The 13,138-nt window shown below is 39.9% G+C and overlaps 1 protein-coding gene across 1 annotated transcript in view; it reads left to right on the forward strand.

The window, feature by feature from the left end:
* Positions 1-12,714, forward strand: part of elfn1a (extracellular leucine-rich repeat and fibronectin type III domain containing 1a) — a 64,288-nt gene extending 51,574 nt beyond the window's left edge. Inside the window, exon 3 of the mRNA XM_035616525.2 lies at positions 7,047-12,714. Within this exon, the coding sequence (XP_035472418.1) occupies positions 7,420-9,789 (2,370 nt within the window). The 5' untranslated portion in view covers positions 7,047-7,419 and the 3' untranslated portion in view covers positions 9,790-12,714. The remainder of the gene's footprint in view (positions 1-7,046) is intronic.
* The last annotated feature ends 424 nt before the right edge of the window (positions 12,715-13,138 follow it).

The raw sequence follows: 13,138 nt of genomic DNA on the forward strand, positions 1-13,138 counted from the left end.
TTACTTGGGAAAAGGCAAATATAGAAGTTATTCGTGTTCGTTCAGCAGATTGTTCTGTCTGTATTAAACAGCATTAATCTCATATGAGAGCTGCAATGATTGGCTAGTTGCCAACTCCTCTTTTTTTTGCCACACATGACACACAGTTTACTCTTCATTGTTTGGAACACTGTGATTATTATTTATAATTGCTAGATAGTAAAGAATAATATATAAATCAATTGAATCAAACATTTTTGGGAACATTGAAGCTTGGGCTCTTTTTGATCATCACCTCTTCACATATGCTATCTAACTTCAAATACAGCACCGTATCACTATGTTCATCACCTCATTTCAGCCCCAGGATGTGACAATGAAATAGATAATGTGCTGAAGCTTTTTTAAGACTTCAATATGAGGAAGCAACTCCCAATTGTCAAGTGGGGATAAAAGGCTTTGTCTGGAAAACTAATGTGCATCGAGGTAGGGTACGGTGCTCATCACATTGAGGCTATACTAACTAAGAAAAGTCAATTTTCTGAGTTCCAATCTACTGAAAAAGGCATACAAAGTCCAACAAGTATATCACTGAAGCCATAAAAAGAGCCAAACTTTTACCAAACTAATAATGTATGACTTTAATATCTTTGGGTACAACCCGACACATGTGCCTTCGTTCTCCCTCTCTCCAAAGTAATTCAGTACCTCAATGAGCACAATGTTTTCCTACCCCAAGAGGAGTAGTTCCATTTCATCTCAATTGATTCTTCACTTCTGGTTTGCCATCTTTACTTTTTTTTTCATTCTTCCCAGCAAGAAGCGCATGCATTTTCAATGACATCAAATAAAGGGCAGTCATTGGTATGGATGAGGAAGGTCCTCGGAGATTGAGGCACCTTCGCCGGCACAAAGCACAAGATAGGAAGCGCGGGGAGAAACAACAAAAAAGAACGGCCTCAAACTGTGAAAACTGATCCTTTGTCCCCATGCTTTTGTAGCCACTTGGAGGGAGAACAGAAACATATTTGTTTAGTGTGCACTGTGAAATTGTTTGGTTAGACGCAGTGACAAACAGAGGTCGAATGAGAGGCAGAGAGGATGGTGAGGAGTCTGGTTGGGTTGGATACAATATACGACTATTTGTTGGGGAGGGGAGATGCAGACGGTTCAAGATCTTTTTTGTTTTCCCCCTCAGTGTGGTGGTCCGGAGCTTCTGTCGAAGTTTGCCTTGAAGCACTGGCTCTTGTGGTGGAGCAGCACTCCTGGGGCTTTGTGGGAGAGTGGACAACTCTCCTACTTCACATATAAAGGCTCCAGTGAGGCACTGAGAGCTACTGCAGCTGAACAATTTACCCAGTCTGTCACTACTGCAACACCTACTTCAACCCTATTGTGTGACCTCGTGTGATTTCCCACGAGATTGCTTTAAAATTCTTTTTTATTTTTTTAATTTAGTTGATTACAGTATTTGCCGCCAAATTAGAATTACCCCCATGCAGTTGTGTGCCTCAAAGGAGTTCACATTCATGTCTGTCTAAACATATATACATGTAAACAATTAATTTAAATTACACTTCATTCTTCTCTGCAATAGGATTTTTTCCTAGTATGTTATATACATTTTTGTCTCTTTGTCTCTGACTTACCATGAGCATGGGAGGTCTCAATCTGGTTCCGGCTAAGGGCTGAGGACACTTAAATGCTGGAACCAGCTGATTGGGCTAAACCATATGTTGCCATATTTTGGTGGATATTTGGGTTTAGTTGGTTTTGTTTTAAGTTGTATTTGGCGTCCATCTTGTCTTCACCCTTTGTATTTTTTGGGTTGGCCACACCAGTATATATGTTCCTCCATATTTCATCGTGGCAGGTTTGTTTCTTCAGTGAACACCTTATTTTTTTAGTTGGTATCTTATAGTTTGTTGGCCACTGTTAAAGGCCTAGTTTATATTTTGATGAAGTATTTTTTGGGGGTTAAATTAAAACCTTGCTTTGTGACCAAAAAACTCCTCTTAGCCTCTTTGCTTGGTCCCTGACAGATACCCATTATGTGGTGAAGACTTTGAAGCAATTGAATAACAAGTGTATTTGCAGAATATTTTAATGCCTCGGTGAAGTTAAACTTTAATCTTTTGGACATAAAAATATAATCACTTCATTATTTTATCCTTTTAGACGTTTGTGTGAGATTATGTCATAATAAGTGCATGAATTCTTGAGTCATGGCAACAGTGACCTTGGCATTTGTCTAACAATTTCTAATTATTTTTTATCTTGAGTTCAAGTTTGTGCCATATTTAAAGACATTTCGTCAAGATGTTACAGAGATATCACATACACGAGAATGAGATGGAAGTAAGGTGTGAAAAAACTGACCTCCATTTCTCCACATTTATAGCAGCTTTTGTGATGCTTTGTAACCTTTTCATGCCGCGGCTGAAGGCATCATGTTTTTATATCCGTTCATACGTACGTATATCTGTCCCATTCTCAGGAACGTGATATCTCAGAAACGCCTTGAGGGACTTTCTTCGAAATTTGCCAAAAATGTACTCTTGGACTGGATGAAGTGGTTGAAGTGTTGACATTATACATCCAAAAGGTCAAAGATCAACTTTCCTTTGACATTATAATTTCTGCTCAAACACCCTTCGGGGCCATTGGCTCAGGAACAGAAGAAGGGGATCGTGACGATATTGTTTGGTCCGATACTAAAATGGCGACTCGTGTAACTTAATCAATTTTTTTGTATACCTCTATCACAAGTTTTTAAAAAATCCACTCATACCTATTGATGAATTCCATCACTACATACTGTGTGTGATATGAGTCTGGACAAACATGAATGTAAACTGCAGCTTGACTGGTTCGGCAGGGGTAAACAACCAAGGGGCGGTAAATCTGAATGGGAAAAAAAAAGAGGGAGCCAATGGTTTGCTGAGTATAAGTGAAGTATGAAGCGGCCCCGAGCAACTGGAACAGAACATTTACGAGGCTGTTTTTAATCACTCTTCAAAAGGAGGGTTTCAATAGGTTATCCACAGAACGGGGCAAGAAAGGGAAAAGCCTTCATTACCCAGCACATAAAGTCTAAATGGAAAAGAGACTGTGGAGTGGCTGCCCATGTCTGATAGGGGAATAGACTCTGCTCTGATGCCTTGGATGTTCTGGCCTGCTGCACTCAGGGCTAACACTGGACCTTACAGATTGCTGCCATTATGGAAAGTGGGTCTGTGGTGGCAAATAGACCCAAGCTCTCATGAGACAACATACATTGCTGCCTGCTTTAGGCTCAATTAAAGATCTGTATGTAAAAGATGGTGTGATTTGCATGGAACTAGAGTGCCAAAAAATGTATTTCACTGTAGATTGTTGCTTTGTTTACCCCTTAACAATTTGCGACTCCAGGCTTCTTTTTCTTTGGCGGCACATGCTGTGGATTTATTGTGGCGCTAGTTGCATGAGTTAAGATACAGTTTTGTGTGTTTTGTCGAGCATGAAGATAGAGTATCGCCTATCGGCGCGACCATGCTTGTGTTTTCGTGTTTACTCCAACAAAGGAAAGTAGTCTGGCTGTAATTTATGCATGGGTTTCAGTGGTGAGCCGGTGAATCAGTCGGAGGCTCACTAGAGTGAGTCACTGTGGGCAAACAAAACACAGCCAATGCATTCTAAATGAGAGGAGACTTCTCTTTAACTTAAACTTCCATTTAGCCGCTAAAGGCTCTTGTACCATGTGCCACGCTGTGAGCAAGCGGAGGTCGGGTCAGATGCGCTCAGTCTCTTCCATGCGGTATTTGCGATAAAGGTCAGGGACTGGAGAATAATAACAAGACACCGTTTTTCTACAAGAGATCTCTTACCTTGCCAGATACTCTGCGGAGCTGTATTTTTCATATTCATTTCATGGAACATTTGATTTAGAACCTCTTTCCTCCCAGGGGCCTTGAGAGTGTTCTTTTCTTCGCCGCTCCTCTGCCGCTGCTCTTTTGTCATCATGAAGGTGGTGTTGTAATGGTAGCCTTTGGCGTTCTGTTGCATTTATTCCTGCTCTTTATCTGGACTTGAATAGCTGACCAATGCTTTTACTTGATCACCCCATCCCCTGTTGCAAATAACGTCTTTGTACCATGTCAACCAAGGAGAAGCACAATTAAGAACAGTTTCCAGGCACCAAAACGGCCTTTCATTTGTGAATACAATGCAGTCTTTTGTGCACTTATGAATAAAACTCAGCTCATGTACTTGGACAGCAGGAAGTTAAAGTTGCACATGTCTGAATTCAGTGACAGGGTCTGCCCCTGAGTTGTCAAAATTTCAAGACTGAGACTAAAATATTCTGCCACTAAAGAATTGGAATTGAAAGTGGGTTTTGCATCCAGCACATCGCAAATCACCATGCAAGATGCATTCATTTTCCACATCTGGATAAAGGGTGGAAATGGGAAAGCAGTAATAGCAAATTGGCAATGAAGATATCCTGACAAGCTTCCTTATTTACACCAACTTTATGGAATATAAAGACCAGATAGGCTATTACATGAGCTACACTGCACATCCTCATATAATCTCACCCTCTAGGATCAATATGTGAAGCATTCAAAGCCTCAGAATATCGTACCAGTGTTCCAGTGTATCCGTTTATCAGCATGCAGTGCAGTGCTTACTGCTGGCGTGGTTTAGAACTGGAAATGTTTTTTCCTCCAGATAAAATGCAAATGAATCATTCTGTTTTGGCTATTATCATTCTGTTTAAGATGTTGTGCTGTGTTATCATACAGACGGCAGCTCTTATGTGCTGTAGATTGTTATCCATGTATTGGAAATGTGTCTGGAAATATTAAATGGGGAGAACACAATGATTTGTTCTACTGGCTCAGTGCTTATCCGTGACAGCTCACAGCAAGCAGATCCTGGGGTTGAACACAAATTGGGTGGACAGAGGAAAACTGAAACATGAACCAATCCCAGCGCAGTATCCCAGGGAATCATGAACTTCATGAACTCCATGAACCACATTGGACCTTTCCCTAGCTCACAGTTTGTCCCTTCAATGTGTTTTTTATGAGAGAGAGAGACAGACAGACGGGCAAAGATTGATGCATACAGCTCTACAATGAAGCAGCAGTACAAAGCATTAAGTTCGAGATCTTTTAGGTTGTGTAAAATTGGAAAAATGTATCATTATGGAACTATGGTGGGACAAATATCTTATGTAGTATATACAATAGTTTTAGAAGCCTATATACAACATGCATGCAGGGTATGTATCTCCTGTCTGAGGAATTTCATTGTTTTTGAAAACATTGGCACTTAACGTTAAAAAACGTGTGTCTTTGTAGATAATCTAATCTGTTTGGTTTTTTTTACAATTGTTCAATACCAACGTTAGTGACTGCAAAATAATATTCATATACAGCCAATATACAACAGCAAATCTAACCTGGATTGTAGTTTTTTTTATCATTGTAATGAGGAAAATTGTTAAAATTGTACTGTATGTGAAAAACAGGGACATTTTCACTGTCAACATATTTAATTTGTTTTCCCCAAAATATCCGCTTGCAGCAGGGACGCACAGCCAAACCAAATGATTTGCATGTCAGGTATTACACCTGATTACCCTCAACCAAAAGAGGGGCCTCATAACTGGTGCTAGTGCGTGGTCGGTGCCCAACGGGTAAAAGGACAAATGGGCTCTTGTGCTTCAGTGCTGCGACATTTGCATTGCCAACTTGATGTATGATAAGGAGGAGCACAACACTCGTGTGATTGTGATGTGGTAAACCTTATTCGCAAAAGGTCAAATGACGGCGGGAATGGTCTTTAGGGCCACGATGGCAGGTGGGGTTTCAACTTGAAGTATATTCTCTCTGCCATGAACTGTCACATTTAATCTCTTTTAACAGTGCGATTATCTCTCTTGTGTAGGGACATGTGCTCGAACACAAAAGTCCCTTCTCACCCGTCCTGTGTCCACACACGGCAAATTATTCCGGCCTGTGACAGAGGAAGCACTGTTGAACTCAAAGAGATCAATATCGCTGAGGTGACATTTTCAACAACCTTTCTGCAGCATTTTCATTTCTACAACATTTCAATTATTATATCCATTTATCATTATCCAAATTAGAGGAGACTCCTTTTTATTTTCAGTGTCAATACTAATTTCTGAGGTTGACCAACAACTTGAACAAGTAGTGGTGTTTTTTGATCGACTTAATGAATTAAAAATCAATAAAAAACTATTTAATGAAAGAAATAATGAACAATAATGGTATCATTACAGTTTACTGCACTAGATATACACAGTGGATTAACTGGCATTATCTTACTCTATGAAACTGCACAAAAAGTAAAACCAGGTGTAGTACATCAAGACCTTGTAAAGGACATTATTTTCTGTATATGGTCTTAAGAAAATAAGTTAATCTAGAAGTGTCAAAATAAGGAAAGAAAATAATAATTTAGGGATATTTTTCTTCCCAAGGTTGCTTCTTTTGCATTACTGAGCAATCGTCTTTTTCAATTTTGGCTTGTCTCCCTTCTTATAAGATTTTTAATTCTGTACGATCTTGTAATCACACCTTGAACAGAAGTGACCTCTATTCGAGTGTATAATCCAGTGCTCAAAAGAGATTTTTGATTCATGCACAAAGGTTTTCAAATGAAAACCCTAAATACATTGATCCAAGGTGTCATTTCCTGTGGTGCTGTATAATTGATTTAATGCATCTTCTTAACATTGGCCTCCCTCAGTGGCGCCTGACAGTCCTCAGGTTAATGGTGTGAAAACAGGGACCCTGCTTTTCCCAACCTGTCAAGTGGTAATTGGCCAACGGTTTCCTTTATTAGCATTCTGCCACAGGGACTGAAAACACCTCTTAAATTGTGTACAAAATAATTGGAAGAGCATGAACAAGGAGAGCTTGCAGTAAACATGAATGCTAGGAACTGAGTGCTACATTTCTATACGAACATATTCAATAAAAGTACAATTCCTATGCTGATAAAATGACGCCTAATTAATGTCGCCTTTGTGTTCTTGTGTCTTCACATTGCAGGTTCTTCCCCCATGCACATGAAAGAGACACAGCAAGGAAGACAGTGGCAAAAACATGAGACCATTTAATGATGGTAACCTCTAAGGAGAAACGCACAAGTCAACCTGAGGTGCTGAAATCTCTTTTAAACCACACTACAGTTGCCTGCAGGCAAACCTTGATGAAAGAAACACAGAATAAAGGCAGATACTCAACATTCTTCTGATTGGTACATGGGGACAACACCATCCATCAATGAAGAGGAACCAAATAAAAGGACTGTGTCTGACCCTGAGAACAGTTGAACATCCCGCTGATTTTCCGACAGAATCGTCTCAGCTGTGCTGAAATCACAGCGGCATCACTCTCTTATCATTTTTTTCTGGCCCCGCACATGACTCTCAGAGAAGCACCAATGGCCTGCAGCTTAGGCATGGTGATGAGTGCCTTGTTTTGGTCTGTAGCCATTGTATATTTTACTCATATTGGCAGAGTCAGTGGAGACTGTTGGCTAATTGAGGGTGAAAAGGGCTTTGTATGGCTTGCTATTTGTAGCCAAAACCAACCACCTTATGAGGCCATCCCACAGCATATCAACAGCACCATTGTGGACCTTCGTTTGAATGAAAACAAAATCAAAAGTATTCAATATTCTGCTCTTAGTCGCTTTGCCAACTTGACCTACCTGAACCTGACAAAGAATGAAATCTCCTACATAGAGGACGGGGCCTTTTCTGCTCAGTTTAACTTACAAGTCCTTCAAATGGGCTTCAACAAGTTGCGGAACCTGACGGAGGGAATCCTCAGGGGTTTAGGCAAGCTGCAATACCTCTACCTCCAGGCAAACCTAATAGAGACTGTGACACCCAATGCCTTTTGGGAATGCCCCAACATAGAGAACATTGACCTCTCCATGAACCGAATCCAGCAGTTAGACGGGTCCACGTTTACTAGTCTGACTAAACTGACCACCTGTGAGCTGTACACCAACCCTTTCAACTGCTCATGTGAATTACTTGGTTTTGTCAAATGGCTCTCAATTTTCCCAAACAGGACGAATGAGCGGATGGTCTGCGACTCCCCACCTGGCGTCTCTGGTTATAGTTTACTGAGCCAGAATCCTAACAATCCAACATATCGAAATGCACTTCACATGCTCACAACTGTGTGTACTGATGACTACGTGACACCATTTATCGCTATGCCCACTGAGTCTACAACACTCCCACCTGACTCAACACTCTGTGGGCTAGAAGACTGTCCATCAGGCACAGAGCCAGATGACATTACCATCAGTGCAACCTACAGCAGTGAGGAAGTATCCCCTTTGATGAAAGTGAAGCAAGTAACGAACACAGGAGCCACCATCACAGTTCAGATTCCTCATCCTTACAAAAAGATGTACATCCTGGTTCTGTACAACAATAGCTTCTTCACAGACATTCAACCTCTGAAAGATCTAAAGGAGGATATTGAACTAAAAAACCTTAAACCCCACACCAACTACACGTACTGTGTCGCTTCAATTCGTAACTCTCTCAGACACAACCACACTTGTCTGACAGTCACTGGTGCTCGGAGTGAAAAGGACATAGTTGTAAACAATGCGACTGCTACTCATTATATTATGACAATTTTAGGCTGCCTCTTTAGCATGGTCATTTTTCTTGGGGTGGTCTACTATTGTTTGCGGAGAAAGCGGCAGCAAGATGAAAAGCACAAAAAATCAAGTAGCCTGAAGAAAAATATAATGGAACTCAAATATGGACAAGAACTGGAAGGAGGGACCATTTCTCGAATGTCGCAGAAGCAGTTGTTGGCTGGGGAAAGCATGGCCCGTATGCCATACTTACCATCTGCTGGTGAAATGGAGCAGTACAAATTCCAAGAGATAAGTGATACTCCTAAAATGATGAAGGGGAATTACATGGAGGTGCGAAGTGTGGACCACCATGAACGCAGGGAGTGTGACATGGGAATGCCTGGGAACAGCCAGGGGTCTGTGGCGGAGATTTCCACCATTGCAAAGGAGGTGGATAAAGTCAATCAGATAATAAACAACTGTATAGATGCTCTAAAGTCAGAATCCACCTCATTTCAAGGGGTGAAATCTGGAGCTGTGTCCACTGCTGAGCCTCAGCTCGTACTCATATCAGAACACCCACAGAGTAAATCCAGCCTTCTGTCCCCAGTGTACAACGACAGCTACCATCATTCCCTGCAGAGGCATCGGACTTCTGACGTCTCACCAAAGAGGCCCAGCACTGCCACAGGAGGGCCCATGCGAAGCCCCAGACCGTATCGCTCTGAATCAAAGTACATCGAGAAGACCTCCCCAACAAGAGAGTCCATGCTCACTGTAACACCTGCTGCCACCATCCTGAGGGCCGAGGCAGAGAAGATCCGTCAGTACAGTGACCACCGGCACTCGTACCCCGATGCTCAGATAGAGGAGCTCGAAGGACCTGACAGCCACAAGTCCTCCATGATGGAGCCACTTACTCACTCCCGCTCTAGAGACTTAGCATATTCGCAGCTGTCGTCTCAGTATCACAATCTCAGCTATTCCTCCAGTCCCGAGTACTACTGCAAACCTTCACACAGCATCTGGGAGCGATTCAAACTCCACCGGAAACGGCACAAAGATGACGAGTACATGGCTGCAGGGCATGCACTGCGTAAGAAAGTCCAGTTTGCAAAGGATGAGGACCTGCATGATATTTTAGACTACTGGAAAGGTGTGTCCGCCCAAAACAAATCATAACCACGTTAGGTGTTTTTTAAAATGGACCACACATTGCAGAAATGACACAAGAACTTCATCTGACAATTGAATCAATGGAAACTTCCATATTATAATCTACCACTCACACACGTGTATACAATTCTTTTTTGACTGTGAGAAAAATGGGGTAAACATTCTTTAAATTTGTCATATTATGTAAAGCATCCAACGGGAAAACTTTTATCTATTAAAGAGAAAATATATATTGCAAATTACTAATATATATGTTACAATGGATTATAGGTTGTTGGGTATCGCATGGCCAAGTCCTGTGACAGTGGATTTGCTGTTGTGTAATATGAAACTACTATATGAAGATGTGTCGATGAAACCTCTCCTTTTTTTGAAGGACTATCTGGACCTTTCACTTTTGTTTCCCTTCCCAACCTGCATTTATTTAATTCAGCAAAACTATGTACAGATATGGGTTTCTATATTTACAATGTCTGCTGTGTAAATGGAAAATTATTAGTGGATGAGCCATGTTTATCAAACAGAGCGCGGTGTATTGAGATTATCTTTTTTGCTAAAGACCATTCATATCTGTTGGAACAGTTGTCAGTTTAACCTTCAACGCCTGTTTTTTTTTGTTTTGTTTTTTTATTCTCATCTTTCCTTTTACATATATTTACAAGATACAGATGGATTCAGTTTTAAAGTCCCCTTTATCACATGACAAGATTTTCACTGGATGGTTTCTGAGAGACTTCATGCAGGTGAGACGCAGTGAATCACATGCTACAATGAAGCCGAGTCATCATTTGTATCTTTAGTACCAAAGTAGAAAAAGCTAAAATGTTTACAATATCTCTGCCCAGTCTGGGAATCATATGAACATACAGCAGTAGGTCCATGTGGATTTCTTCTCTTTTTTCATTGCATCATTTACTCCTTTAAAAGTGAAAACATTGGGAAACAATAATAAAGCCTGTTATTAATTCACTCACATTTGAAGGGAAGGCAGCTGCGCTTTGTCACCTGTACACATTCAGCTGTTCTTCCCTGCAGGAGAGCCCGATGGATGAATGTAACAGATACATATTCTGATCTGTCTATGGCAGCTTTTATGTATATTTTCAAGGAAATGTTTATTTAATGCTATTGCCGACTGTTTCCTTCCTTTCTTCTTTGCTTTAATATTACGTCCAGTGTATTATAGTGCATAATATTTGATCTGATAAATGCAGGAAAGTAGTTTGTAATTCGGCTGGGCCTTGTTGCTTGCTGAGAGGTTTCATTTTATTTTTAAATGCTAGGCTGTTAAATCTTTTGTATATTATGAAAGCTACGTACCAGATGAATATCAACATGCTAGAGTAAAATTTGAGAATGTGAAACTGAATCCTCTGACTTACTGGCTGTGAATTTGTATATGATGATCTTTTTTTTAAATTTTATTTTGAGTAAATAGAAGACTTAACGCTTTTTCTTTGTGAGTTGTTTATATAACTTATTCAAAACAGGCTCATGATGATTCATTGCATATTTATGATTGAGCAACACGTTTTTCTGACGTTGGTTAATTTAAAAGCAGAAAACAGCTCTTTGAAGTTAAGCAAATTACACATCAGTTACATTTAGAGGTAAAGAGATATTGTGAAAAATATCCACTGCTATTGTATCACTTTTTGCTGAATTGTAATCATGATTTCAATGAATGATTATTTGTCCCAATTTAAGGAAACAAGACAATAACTTCCCAAGTAGCAGCAAGTCTTCTGTGTTTAAAGTGTGCCACTAACTCTTATGCAAATGTTCAACCAATTTACCTGAAAATCTGCATAAGAAAATGTTGTTTAGTGTGTGTGTTTCCATCCACTACCCTATATAGTCTACATTAGGAGTTGTGGAGCATTGAGAGCAACAGTTGATGGTTTTAATTTTACTCTCCATAGATCATTGTAGAGGAAGAGGCTGCAACAAGATAGGTAAAGGCCAGTTAAACCTCAATTTCAGCCAATGAAGACACTGTTGAAAACATGATGGAACTATACCATTTAGTATCTTTAATATATATAAATGTGGGGAATGCTACCATCTCCTCAACTTTTTCCCCAATAAATGGAAAGTCACTTATTGTGGTTCTCAATTAATTCATTAATCTTTTTTTTTTTTAAAGACACACAAACATGATTTCCAGATATGACCTACTTCCTGAAGCACAAATATCTTTTCTGCTTTTCTTTTTAACACAAGATTATGTCACCCGCACCTCTATTTCATTTAACTTGACTTTTTCCCCCAGCAATGAGTCGCAAAACCTTCAAGCCAGAAATATTTACTGCCCTATACTGTACGTACTGTGAATTGAGATGGCAGAGCTGACCCAAGGGAATGAAGTTGTCTAGTGACACATTTTTGTATTTTTTGTTTCATTCTTCTGTTATAATGACCACAACGTCCACATTCCTCTAAGTGTGTCATGATGCTGTTAATATTCATTAATGTGAAATGAAGCCTTCATGAGCCTGACGTGAATGTGTTATGTAAGCACGTTGTAAAGTGTTAAATTGGTTGTCTGACTTAATATTTCAACCGCCTTAAGATTTTGGGATACGTGTACAAGTGTAAATTTCCTTTTATTTTATGTTGATACTGTTGATGAGTCTCCATTTGTTGTTATTTTTATAAAAGCATTTCAGGATCTTCTGAGAGCTGTCAGGTTTCTAGTTCATTTAGCTATTTAACAACATGGTTTTTTTTTTATACTGCATATTGTAGCACTTCTGTGTCTAATACGAGTAAAAAGTGTTGAGAAAACCTTTAGAAAGTTCAAAAGTTGTCGTTCAAGTGCATCAAAAACAAACAAGAGCACAAAAATGTTTTTTTTTATTTTTATTCCTTAATACTATGTTATCTGCTTTCAGACAAAGTACTGTGAAATAAAGTTAAGGGTGCACATACCGTATACACTAAGCATCTTTATTATGACTATCACTTTAAGACCACTGTCATTCAGCTCCGTCACGTTCAGGGTCCATTGCAGCTGTCGGGAGACAATGTGTCATTTTAGATTCTGTGTAACAGAATCCAACACCGCCTCCATCACCAGAGTTATCTACTGATATCAATATCAAAGAGTTTAGTTGACAGTTGCTGTAATGTATATTGTGCTTCAAGCATTCACACCAATTATTATTTTATGACCATGATGGCATCACACACACACACACACACACACACACACACACACACACACACACCAAGAAAAAATTCAGGTCAAAACACTCACACCACTGGGATGAGTTGGCCTTGGTAGAGCTACTTAAGGTGAGTTTTGGTCTGCACTTAGTCTTGACACAACCTTGACGAATCTTACATTTTTTTG

Source organism: Scophthalmus maximus, chromosome 17 (genome assembly GCF_022379125.1).
Source record: "Scophthalmus maximus strain ysfricsl-2021 chromosome 17, ASM2237912v1, whole genome shotgun sequence".
Lineage (NCBI taxonomy): Eukaryota > Metazoa > Chordata > Actinopteri > Pleuronectiformes > Scophthalmidae > Scophthalmus > Scophthalmus maximus.